This window comes from Opisthocomus hoazin, chromosome 28, assembly GCF_030867145.1.
Source record: "Opisthocomus hoazin isolate bOpiHoa1 chromosome 28, bOpiHoa1.hap1, whole genome shotgun sequence".
NCBI classification, from domain to species: Eukaryota; Metazoa; Chordata; class Aves; order Opisthocomiformes; family Opisthocomidae; genus Opisthocomus; species Opisthocomus hoazin.
Window position 1 is genome coordinate 9,005,622 of NC_134441.1, and position 12,285 is coordinate 9,017,906.

General features: G+C 46.9%; 1 protein-coding gene across 2 annotated transcripts in view; it reads left to right on the plus strand.

The window, feature by feature from the left end:
- LOC104333239 (disintegrin and metalloproteinase domain-containing protein 9) overlaps window positions 1-12,285 on the plus strand; it is a 35,587-nt gene that overhangs the window by 12,146 nt on the left and 11,156 nt on the right. For both annotated transcript variants that reach the window (XM_075444657.1, XM_075444656.1), the window contains exons 2-10: window positions 2,549-2,646; window positions 4,032-4,096; window positions 5,179-5,257; window positions 7,178-7,254; window positions 8,017-8,206; window positions 9,008-9,073; window positions 9,516-9,587; window positions 10,332-10,501; window positions 11,765-11,846. In XM_075444657.1, the coding sequence (XP_075300772.1) occupies window positions 2,549-2,646; window positions 4,032-4,096; window positions 5,179-5,257; window positions 7,178-7,254; window positions 8,017-8,206; window positions 9,008-9,073; window positions 9,516-9,587; window positions 10,332-10,501; window positions 11,765-11,846 (899 nt within the window). The remainder of the gene's footprint in view (window positions 1-2,548; window positions 2,647-4,031; window positions 4,097-5,178; window positions 5,258-7,177; window positions 7,255-8,016; window positions 8,207-9,007; window positions 9,074-9,515; window positions 9,588-10,331; window positions 10,502-11,764; window positions 11,847-12,285) is intronic.

Below are 12,285 nucleotides of genomic sequence, written 5' to 3' on the forward strand. Positions count from 1 at the left end.
GAAGGAAGAGTAAGGCATTGCACCTGAAATCAGCTCCCAAAGTGGGGGTAGCGAAGGGAGGGAAGGAGAGCGGAAAGCGGGGGGAGAACTGCCAGATTATTCGGAGAGTTGAAAATGGTACTCGTTCAGTGCCGCTTCTGTAAGAGGAAGCCTCTCGGAGTTGCACTCTTCCCAGAAATCCCTCCCGATTTTGTTAGCTTTGTGTGATGATTCACTCCTTGGTCCTCTGCTGCCAGGCTGCTTTTGGGGAGGCACGCTGCTTTCTGAGCGCTGCGAAGGCTGCGCGTGCCCTGACGCTCCTGTGGCGTGTGCCCGAGGAGAGTCTGCAGGCCTCTGGCCGAATGTCCCAGTGCCGCGTCTCCCGCTAGTCAGGGCACTGCTGGGCGGCAGCGGGGAAGCGACAAGCACAGAGCAGCGACGTGAGAGAGCTCGGGTGTGGGTACACGTGAAATGTGTGGTTGGAAATGACAAATGTAGAGAAGAGAGTTGCCGGAGTGTGTGCTGTTGGTGGTTCATTCCAGGGAAGGAAGCAGCCCTTCCCTCCCCTGTTTTCGGGCCAAGGAGGTTTCGGCACTGTACTTTCTGTAGCCTGTGAGCGTAAGGGCTGTTTTCAGGAAGTTTATCTCTGCTTTTTTTCATTTTTTATACCTGTTTTCCAACAGTCACTGTAATTAATGAAGCTTCTACTGCAGTACGTGTACTATGTTATTTCTTGAAAAACAAAACAACTCTGCCTATGCCTGTGTGACAAAAATGCTGTGTCACAAATAGGTGCACTGCAGTGCATCTGTGTTCTCCGGGCGGATGGAGGGATGTGCTGTAATGGAGAGAAGTGGGAAGCAATCGAACTGCTTTTGCTTCCCCTTTGGGGGTGTTGGTGGAAAGAGTGCGGAGAAGTGGACGTGCGTTTCTCTTGGGCAGCCGTGGCGGTCGGGGATGCCCGTTTGAAACGCTGGCCCGAGGTGATGCTGGTAGTGTCGAGGTTGCGCAGCGGACTGCTGGGGACAGGAAGAGGGGCTGGAAAGCATCTGCAGGACCCTGAATGGCTCAGGAGGCTTTTGGGGAACCCCCAGCATTTCAAGCCTGTGTGGGGGCTCCTGCCCGATTCCCAGTCGATGGAGCAGGGCTCCCGCGGAGGTTTCGAGCACGCGGTGCCTTCCTGCGACGGGACAAGCCACAGCCGCCAGCGTGTGTTTCGATGTGCTCGGAGTGGCTGGTTTTTCAATGAATGCAGCATCGTGGTCCCACTCAAGAGAGTTTCTGGAGGATCTTGGAAATGAAACACCCTCTCACTGCCCCCCCGATGGGTGGCAATTGATCCTGGAGATAAACGGTGATGAGGAGGGCAACTGTTCCCTTCCCCCTGCCTTTGGGTCAGGAAGCTCTGGCTCATCTGGTGAGCTCACTGATTCCATTGCCGTGAGCTAGTAAAACTGTTACTTGTAATCCCGAGCGACCAGCCTCCCGCTCCCCGGGGGAGCAGCTCCCGAGCCAGGCACAGGCAGACGGCGGCCATTGGTGGGAGAAGTCATTTACACATGCAATGTATTATTGTTTAAACAGCCGATATAGAACAGTTGCTTGCAAAAACTGGCGCCTTATAGAGGGAACTTGGACCATAGACTTTTGTTTGGTTCAGAGAATCTGTCTGATGTTGCATATGCAAATCATTTATGAAGCAGTCTGCAAAAGGCCGCTTTGTTGCGTGCGTTTGTTTCACCTCACTTGTTTTTATAAGGTCCTGAAGAACTCTCTAAGAACACAATGAGTAGTACTGGTCTTGTATCAGGAGTTTGGCTGTGATGTGCGGGGCGAGGGCGTAATGCTGAGCTCTGCCGGTTTTGTGCCGCTGTGCCGTCAGGCAGCGCAGGAGCTGCTGGAGCCCCCGTAGCTGACCTGGAGAGGCTGCGTGGTCGAGCTGCTGCGGTTCGGCAGCTTGCAGCGCAGGACACCTGGTTCTCACACTGTCTTTCCGTGTGTCCTTGAACGAGTTCCCTCTGTGCTGACCTGCTTTGTTAACTGCTCTGATTCTGCTCATGAAAGGTGCTGGTGTGGAGCTGTGTACTTGTAAGACAGTAACTGGAATGCGAAGCTTTTGGTGTGAAACCTTCTGGTAAATTTGGTGTCTGCTGTTTGTATGTTGTCTTCTCTGGCCTTTTACGAGGCAATCCACGTGTGCCTTGCTCCAAGATTAGCTCTGCGCTTTCCTGCGTGCATTGTGGCCCTTGGCTTTTTCTGTTGGGGTTACAGCTCTCTAAACGCGTGTGGTGCCTTGGCCATGTGGTGCTATGTTGTTTCTTAAACGTAGAGCTTGTAAGTATGCAATAAGAAACGATGCCGGTCCAGTGGCCGAGGGATCTGCCCAGTGCTGCCGACCCACACGGAGCAGCCCGGTTCCAGGGCTCCGATACGCTGGAGACCTGAACGGAAACCGCCGGCTGCCTCCTTCCGACTGAAGGGGCCTTTCCTGAAATGTCATTTTCTTCCTTGTGCCTTATCCTTCTGACTGCTTTGTCTCTTTAGCCAGTGTTTCTGTTCTGCTTTCTAGGTTTCCAGCAGGTTTCTCTGTTGTCTTCCTACGAAGTTGTAGTCCCACAGAGGTTAGGAAGAGAACGGCGAGAGGCGTCCAATGTCTCCTCAGTACAGGTACTCGGCAGTCTTAAAAATGCCTTCAGTTTAATATCTATTTCCTAACAAAGTCCACCCAAAATTGACTGAAATTCTCACAAAAGACTGTTGGATTCATCTAGCAGCAAACAAGCATCCATCCTTACAAAAGGTATTACATCTAGCGTTGCCTTTAGCTGCCTTCCAGTAAATACCTCCTGCTCCAGAGGTTACAAGTTGCCACAATGGATTTTTGATCTGGGTGTAAAAGTTGCATCGTGGGACTTGTTAAGCACTGGAAGGACTTTTGGAGAGGTGATGGAATCATTATCCTGGGAGACGCTCAAAATGCGATTGGAGGAGGCCCTGGGCAGCCTGGCCCAGCCCTGTAGCTGGCCCTGCTTTGAGCAGGGGGTCGGGTCAGACAGCCTCCACCAGTACTCTCCAGCCTGTAGTATTCTGCTGTAGCCACGTAACTAAAGACTGCACACTTTAAAGTATTTGCACTAGACCAACTGTGCTTAGTCACAGATCTTATAAGCATTGACAGAATTGAATATCAACAAAAATGCCTTACCATTTACTGCAGTCATTGACTGGTCCTCCTGCTGTGGTAGTTAATGTAGTGGTCAGCTGATGCAGCTTATCTGCTTAATACTGAAGGACCCCAGCTGCTGTGTGTAGCACTGGGCTAATGCAAGGCTGTGGAGGTACTGGCTTGCTGTGAGTAATAAAACTGTATTTTCCTTTTCCAGCTGTAACTAAGAGTTTTTCTGTGGAAGTCTTAGAAACAAGGAATAAGAAAACCACAAAGCTATTCTGAAATAGCTTCCTTCATGTGACTTTTCCCCAGTTACACAGGAAGGGATACCAGGTTCCGGAGGTAGGGACAATTATAAAATAGGCTCACCCACATGTGGTTGTTCCTGGTCTGGTGCAACTAGCAGGATTTAAGAAGGAAGGTTCATTAGCTCAGTATCTGGCCATTTCAGTGTGTGGACACGGCAGTCGTTCTGTCTGCTGGGTGTCAGGGAACCAGAGCAGATCCTGATGGTTGTGGTCACCTTCTCATTGTGAAGTCTCGTGGGCACAGCGAAGTCCGCTGGGAGCCAAAGGAACAGCCGCTCCCCTGGCCAGCTCTGGGGCAGCAGCAAGAAGCATGGTGGGAGAGGCAGCTCAGATCAACAGAGTTCTGCGTCCCTCTGCGGGGTGGTTTAAGTTCTGTTGGTATCGGCTGCGTCTCCAGCAGCGTCTGAGCTGTATGTGAAAAGGCTGGGAGTACAGACCAGTCTGAGTTACAGGAGGTGACAGGAGTGATTTGAATGTTACAGTCGTAGCAGTAATGAAGCTTGCAGAGACTGCTTTCTGCCGAACTTTTGTTTTATTCATTAACATGAGTAAAATGCAACTGTTCTTATATTTAGGACAAGGTGTCGTATGCTCTTGAGATAGAGGGAAAAGAATACACGATTCATCTAGAGAAGAACAAGTAAGTAATTTCTTTATTAAACTCCATCTATTGTGTACAAATAACAAGCTGGCAGGTAGCGTGCGAGTTGTGGTCCTTCAGGTTTGCTCTGAGAAGTGCAGTTACATGCTAGGTCCGTGACATCTGCAGAGAAAGACGGCAGAAGTGGATTCCATCACAGCGTCGTGGCTGTCGGCCAGAAATCGTGTGGAGCTCCGGCAGCCCTGGTGATCCTGGTCAGGAAAGGAAGCAGTAGTTTGCTCAGAGGGCATCTGTGGAATTGTTGAAATGACTCTCTCCGTTCACATCTAAAAATAAATAAACTGAACTATATTTCAAGTCCATATTTTCGCTTTCTTCTGGGTTTTGTTTATTGTTTCAGGGGGTTTGTTCCTGTCTCTGTAGCACATGGACACTAATAAAAAAGGAAAGTGACTTTGTATCTAAGGCCCTGATAGCCATAGCTTACAGACAGTGTAGGTGCTGTCTGTCTGGAGTTTAATTTTTAAAGGGCTACTTGCAGCAACAGCAAGTTACCATTTATCAGACTATTGCTTCTTAAAGCTGCCTTCGTAATAGACAAAAGAGACGTAGCTGTTTAGATGTACAAGCCCCTGGGGATCTCTAGCTGCCACTTGCCAAGCCCCTGACCCTCAGAAACATGGGAATGCAGCTGCACCACATCAATGGATTTACCAGTGTGGGTCAGCAGTCTGAATCGTGGGAGACTTTCCCAGTGCACTTCCTTCCAAAACTGGGGAAGAGAAATCCTATGTGGCAGGCTGGATGCTGTGATTTTTTTTTTGGTCTGCCTGAAAGCAAGCTTTCAGCACGATTTAATGGGTTTTGATGCTTGTTTTACTTACACGGGGTGAGGTGATTAATTTGGTTTCATTAATTGTTCTGCCATTGTGATATCTTGGATTTTGCTGTGGAAAGCACAATTTCGTAGTTAATTTTGGGGTGCTTTCCTTTTGACTGTTTTCTTATTTGATTACAGTTTATTTATTTGTCAGCATTTTGATGGGGATCATCTTACTGTCCTACTGTAGTGTCATAGCAAGTTCATGAAATTCCAGATTCCTTCTCCTCTTTCCTTATAGAGAACTGCTGCCCAAAGATTTCACAGTTTATACCTATAATGAGGAGGGGAAGTTGCAGTCTGAATATCCAGATGTCCAGGTAGGATTTCTTTCTTTTTATACTCTTACTGAAGGTGACTTGAACACCAAGTGCCTGCAGGATGAGGCAGTCATGTTTTGAAAAGCGATAGTTGTATTTTTTGCTGGGCCACTTCCTAATCCTGTGCACGCACTGCACTCTTCCTGGAGAGAATCCTTGATTTTGGGTGAGGCTCCCGCCTGGACTTTGTAATAGACCTGTGTTTTCTGATGTGGAGGTGATCTCTGCCTGTTAAAAGCTACTCTTCTGTAAAAAGGAAATGCTGCTCTTAGCTGTCAGACGTCTTGTTATCTGAGGGTGGTGCTGCCCTTGTCCTACGGCACAGTGCGGAATTGGTATTGCTTCTGGACAGCCCTTGCTTCTCATGGGGGCCAGAACACACGGAGCAGAACCAGGGTGGTCTAGGGACTGAATATATAGTTTTTACTTTTACACACAGTGGTCTTCCAGATAGGTCCACAAGTCAAAATGAATGGTCAGCTGCTGACCCATCTTTTCAGTTCTGTGAGGCTGGCTGTTAGTGACTCTAAGAGCTTTTGAGGGCTGACAGACTATCTGTTAGTCCAGAAATTTGGGAACTACTAGAAGGGGTGGACGAGATCAAGTCTGGAGGACCTTTGAGAAGGATGTTATCTGCCTAGCATTGGAGTTACTCCACTGAAAAAGCAGTTGCAGCCCTCGTTTTTTGTACAAGCAGGCTGCCTGATAGATTGCCTTTGGAAATTTAATTACTTCTGTAGAATAAGAGTAAAAAGCATGAGGGTTTTTCTGATGGCTTCACTCTTCTTATGTATCAATGTTGTTGCTTTGAAAGGGAGGTGTTAGTCATATATGATTCACAGGATCTTGTTTTTGAAAATAGAGCACCTGAGTCAACTGAGTATTCAGTTCCTAGTTAAATGTGATTGACTAAGAGGAAAACTGCTTTTTCTGCACAAGGTCATGAAAGTCACAGCAGCCCTGAAGGATTAGCACATACCTTCAGTGCTTTCTGCATTCATTGCTGAAACAACAGGCGACGTAGTCTGTCTGACCCCCATAATAATGTTCAAAATGCACTTGCCAGAGAAAATGGAGGATATGTGCCCCATACTACCACTTTGTCTAGTTTCTAAAATGTGTATATGCAGCGGACAACATGGAAGTATTCTGTCTCGTCAGGGCTGATGAGGGATGTACTGCGCAACCGAGAAGTTCCCGCAGCGCCTGTTGGCGAGGCTTGCAGGTGTCAGCCCTCTTCTCACTGGAGAGAGGTTACATACAAGTCAAGCATTCTGTCTGCAGGACAGTTTCTAGAAGGCTGAATGGTGATTTGGCCAAAATGGGTAGGGAGGGGCTGGCCTTGAAATACTTGAGGCAGGGTGGAGGACAGAAGTGAAGAGTCGGATGGCTTACGGTCAAGTTAAGAAATCCGGTTGCTGGATAATGCTTCTGAGCCCTGCTCGCCTGGTGTTTATCACGTCAGCAGCGCTGGCTCTGAATCTGGCTTCAAGTAGAGTCGCTGAGTGGGCGAGTGGGATTTTAAACTGAAATGTGTAATGAACTGCTGGCCCCGTCGAGTTGTGAAGAGCATCTGCTTTCCCGAATAGGGAGGTGGGGATCCAGCTGGAGTGCCGTGCCCCTGGCATCTGGATTAGCATTTGTATGTGTAAGTCCTTGTGGCGATAAGCAAGTGAGGAAATGTTTAGGTGCATGTTAGTGAAGGAAACACAGTTAGACTGTGGTAGAGCTAGAGGCAGGTTTGAAGCTATAGACTGTAGATGAGGGGCATGTGGTAAATTTAACTTAAAGCACATTATGTTGTCAGGTTGTAACTGCTGCCGGTCAGCGGCAGGCATAGAAATTACACGATCGGAGGTCACGCTGGGTGTGCGGATACGTGTGGAATATGTGTGTGATGCACCCTTGTTTCCTGTGTAGGATCACTGCCATTACCAGGGATACGTGGAGGGGACCCTGGATTCTGTGGTTGCTGTCAGCACTTGCTTGGGGCTCAGGTAGCACAGCTCATCTTTTGTGTCCCTGTTGTCACGTGAGACTCGCGGCTTGCTGAACCTGAAACAAAATTCTTGCTCTGTTTTTAACTGCTGTTCAGCCAGGCAGGGATTCGTTGCCCTGGGGCCGAGCTGCAGCAGAGCTGCCTTTGTGCAGTCCCTCGGTGGTACCTTTTATTCACATAGTTTAGCAGATATTTGCAATACCATTAAAGAAGTTGATCAATGCTGTTTGTTATCAGAGTACATTGTTCTTTGACACAAATTCTGGCTTATTTTCTAATTTGCAGAGATGGTCACTGCAAAGAACTGTACATCATGTAAAAATGCAAAGTTGAGCACTAGTCTGCAAATTTTACAAAATTGGCCCTAAAGCTTGTGCACTTCAAATTTGATTGGAATTTTTTTCTGCTTTGAGACAATTTCCGTATGTTTTGGGACACTGATTTTTTTCCAGTGCCATGTCAGTCACCAGAGTGGCAATAGTGTATTTGAATTAAAGCATTTCTGCTTAAGACTTGTGATTTAATTCCTGGGGCATTGCAGACTCTTACAAAAATGTTTAATTTACTGTATTTGTGAAGGCTGTATCTGGTGAAAAGACAGCTTTCAGGCTGGAAATGAAGCATGCTGTTTTTCAAGGACTGAGATACAGACATGCCTTTAGTTACCGAAGAATAATTGTTCCCTTGTTTTACTGCAAAAATCTAGGTAACTATCCTCTGTGCTTAATGCGAGAATTTCTCACACACTACCGTATTTTAGGGGTTTGGTGACAATAGGGAACATCACCTATGGGATTGAGCCCACAGATTCCTCTTCTGGCTCTAAACACATTTTATATCGGCTGGATAATGTGAAGAAAGAGCCCACGACGTGTGGGGTAACCACCGAAGACCATGAAGGGGAACATACAGAGGAAGGCCACCATCCCAGTATGACTCAGCTGCTGCGAGTGAGTACTGCGCTGTTTTCTCCACAGTCCCCTATAATGGGTGTTGTCAGTGTTCAGCTAAGAATATGGAAGCAGCTTATCAGATTTCCTGGGGCTTAACACATACCTAAAGGTTTCTGATTCAGAGGGCTTTCTGCACTGCTGAGAACTCGGTCGCTTCAACAGAGCGGTTGCAATTTCCTTCTGCTTCGGCACACAGCGGTGAGAGTCGAGTGGCTGGTTAGATTATTCATGGGCAGAGCTTCTGGGGGCTTTTAAGGGCAGGAACACTACCCTCGTTGGAGGGGCTCACTAGCAAAGTATTGCATCAGAACCAGCAGAATACTGTGTTGTTTATTCCATTCTCCTAACCATGAGAAGAACAGTTTGATGTGAAGGTCCCCCTGGCCATTCAAAGAGTGGCTCTACGGGAGCAAGATTGCAGTAAAAGCAGGAGCATGGAAGACATTGTGTTTCACTTCAGGGTTGTTGGCATTTGCTTGTTAGTATCTTTCTGCTCCTTTAAAAAAATGTGTGCTTTCTGTCCAAGGAAACCTTTGTGAAAAGTAAAAAGGTCCTTGCCTTTGAAACACAGGAAATCTTTGTGCAGCTAAATTTTAGTGTAAAACACTTCTAGAGAAATTGTCATTGCGTTGGATTACACTTCTTGGCTTTGGCTTGTTTTCGTCTTGGCACAGTGTGCTTTGGGTGTGTCTCCCAAACCACTAGTTGTGTCAAGTGAAACATGACAATGTCATGATTTTTTTTTTTGTTTACACTTGAATTATTAAAATTGAAGTTGTCTGAAACATTTTTCTGCAGAGAAAGAGAGCGGTCCTGCATCAAACAAGATACGTGGAGCTGTTCATAGTTGTGGATAAAGAAAAGGTAGGGTCTGCATGTCGCTTTCCCTTCCTTCTCCCCGGGTGATGGCTTGAAAAGCCATCAGTCTTCATTACCCCCAAATGGATGTTGAAAGACACTGACACTTTAGCCAAGGTTATGCAAATATGCTAACCTGAAACTGAATAAACATGTTCTATGCAGTACTCTTCAGGAAAAGAGTAAACTGGCAGATGTGGAGATTTGCTATCAGCAAGGAATCTAATCATGTAAGGAAAACACGTGGCAAAAACTGCCCTTGCTGTTTTCTCTTGAACATTGAGCTGTTGAGCAATGGCAGTGAAGATGGGGCTCTCTTGATTAGCATCCTCTTGACAGATTTAGAGCCAGGCAAAAATGTTTTTCACGTTACTAGTCTTAAAATATTTTGTTCCTTTTTCTGACTCTTATATTTATCTCTTCGTGACTAAGTTTCTTCGTCTTGCAGTTTGAAGACTTTGGGAAGAGTGAAACAGAAGTAAGAGAACACATGGTGCAACTGGCAAACTTCCTTGACAGTGTAAGTTAAAGCTGCGCTGAGTGTAGGTGGGAGCGATGCTGTGTGCAGCAGCCCTGCAGCTCTGTTCACTTGTGTAAACTTCCACCTTGGAGTCTGTTCTGTTACCACTTTGGTGAGAGTGAAGTAAAGTTTTTATCAAGGCAGTAGCTCGACCTGTTCCCTCAGCCCATGTGTTGGTGACAGATGGAACTCGGTTGCGCCTGCACGTTGTGCTGAAGGAGGGCCAGAGGAGCAGGGGCTGCAAAGCGGCGGTGGTGTTTATTGACAGCGGGCTTTGGTGAATGCATCGCTGTGAAAGCTTTTCCACCTCTAAATTCATCTGCAGTCATCATACTTGAGAATTAGTTCAGGGAGCTCTTCCAGTGCATGGTGCCTACAGTAAGAGACGGGACAGGTTGTTGCAATTATTGCAATTCTTAAGTGTTTGTCAAGATTAGACAAAAACCATGTCTTTCAACCCGACTATTTCAGATGATGCTATTTTTTGGGATTGAGACTTCTTTTTATTTCTGTTTTGGATTTTCTCATTGATCCTGTAGCTAATGGAAGCCTGAACACAGGGAAAATGCATTCTGGTGATTTGAATTGTGTTCTAAATTAAAAAACAAAACCAAAGAAAACCCCCAAACCAAATCCAAACAGAAAAAGTAGATTCTTGCAATAAGATACATAACGCCAGACCACTTGTTCTTATCTGAAGGTATTCAGAAATATCTCTCCTTTTTTTTCTTTTTTCCTCTCCAGATGTACATCATGTTGAACATCCGCGTTGTGCTGGTTGGTCTAGAGATTTGGAAGTATGAAAACATTATTAGCACAGACGGAGGTGCTGGTGATGTGCTGGCAAATTTTGTACAGTGGCGAGAGAAGAATCTTGTTTTGCGCCGGAGACATGACAGTGCCCAGTTTGTTCTGTGAGTTGCAGTTCCCTTGCTTTGACTTTTAAGAAGCTTATTCTATTCCTGTCTGCTCAGCCATGGTCTGGTATCAAAAGTAGCTGTTGTGTTTCAGCAGAGAGCCCAGTGCAGTCTGCTGCGTTTTATGTGCTTGTGAAAACATTCAAAGTGAACTTAAGCATTTTTAAGAAGGTTTCTGTGGTCCTTGAAGTCATTGTCCTCTGTGACAGGTATATTGCTAAATAACCTGGTTTTTTTCCTGTCCCATGTGTCCTGCAATGTTACATGTTGTATTGTATGAAGCTTCCATTCAGATAATCCTTTGTCAGGTTATGCACTAGTCAAGACTTGTAATCTAGGGCCTTTTCCACTTGAAAATGAGCATAAACGTGGTGCAGAGCGTTGCGTTTTAATGGAGCAAAAGTTGTTTCTGTGGTTGCTGTCCAGAAGCTAGCTGTGTGGTTTGAGGGTTGACACGTGACGTTAGTCTGTCCATCCCTGCTGCCTTAAACTAGCACAGAGCTTCCTGAGCTGACGCCTGTGCCCCGCTTCCAGGACGCCTGCCCCTGTGCCCTTCCGCTCCCGCAGATAGCGCGGTCCTTAGGGAGTCACTGCCCACGGCGCAGAAGGGGCAGAGGCGGGAGCTGGCTTCGCACGGGGCAGCAGCCCAGGCTGTCGGGCGCAGAGCAGGAGCGGCTCCCCTTGCCGCAGGAGCCAGGAGCCTCTTCTCCTCCGAGGCAGAGCGGCACCGGTCAGGTGATGGGGGTGGCGTGGCCAACAAAGTACTCATTTTTAAAATTGTTTTGCGTGAAGTGAAATGTGGTGTGTTGTACTGTTGCACTTAAGCTTCAAGAACTGTGCAGAAACATAATAAGACAGTAATGAAAAGGAAGTTGACAAGGAAAGAGATCTATGGAGTTTGGCAGCAGTATAAAGGCAGCTAACAGCCAATTAAAACAAATGATTATAAGGGTGGACTATTTAGCCCTTTGTATTTAGAGGGAAGATGTGGAAGAGGATAACTTTCCCTGCAAACTCATTTCTTAATTTCAAAGAATAAAAGAACCACGAACAGAAAGATAAAGCTGAACTGGTACATTCATACCTGCAGTCAATAGTAGTGCTCCTTGCAGTGCTACTCTGTGAGCGTTGGAAAGCTGGAAAAGCAGTATTTAGTGCCCCACAAGCAGCAGTGATGCGTTGAGGGGCTGTGCTGTTGGCAATACCGTGTGTCTGTACAGTCGGGATGATTGCCTTTCCTTTTTCTACCCGTGGCTGTAGGAAGAAGGGATTTGGTGGCACAGCTGGAATGGCCTACGTGGGAACGGTGTGCTCCAAGAGCCACGCAGGAGGCATTAATGTGGTGAGATACCTTTAGTGATACTGTGAACGCCATCAAAAAGAGTTTTGCACTCCAGAAGTCTCCCTGGAAGTGCACAATCTTTAAGAACAAAGCTGAAGTGACTTAGTGGGGGCTTTTATGAGGTCCCAAACCATTTCTGGCACTTCCATAATACCTGGATCACAACTTTTCTGTAGTCTTCTGCACCCTCTGCTCAGCCTTCCCTCTCCTCAGTGTGCAGCACTCAAGAAAATAGTTCAGGATTTCTCTAGTGACATCTTAAGCACCCCTGCCTTAGGAGTCTGTGGTAGCTGTGGGTGTTCTCAGATCTGTCCTCTGGTGTCTGCTTGACGTCCGCAGTTGTGAGCTCCTAGCGCGGTGCTGGTTGAGTGCCCTCTTTATGAGAAATTGCAGAGCAGTCGTGAGCTGAATTGCTGGTCTTGGATAACTGGCAATCCCA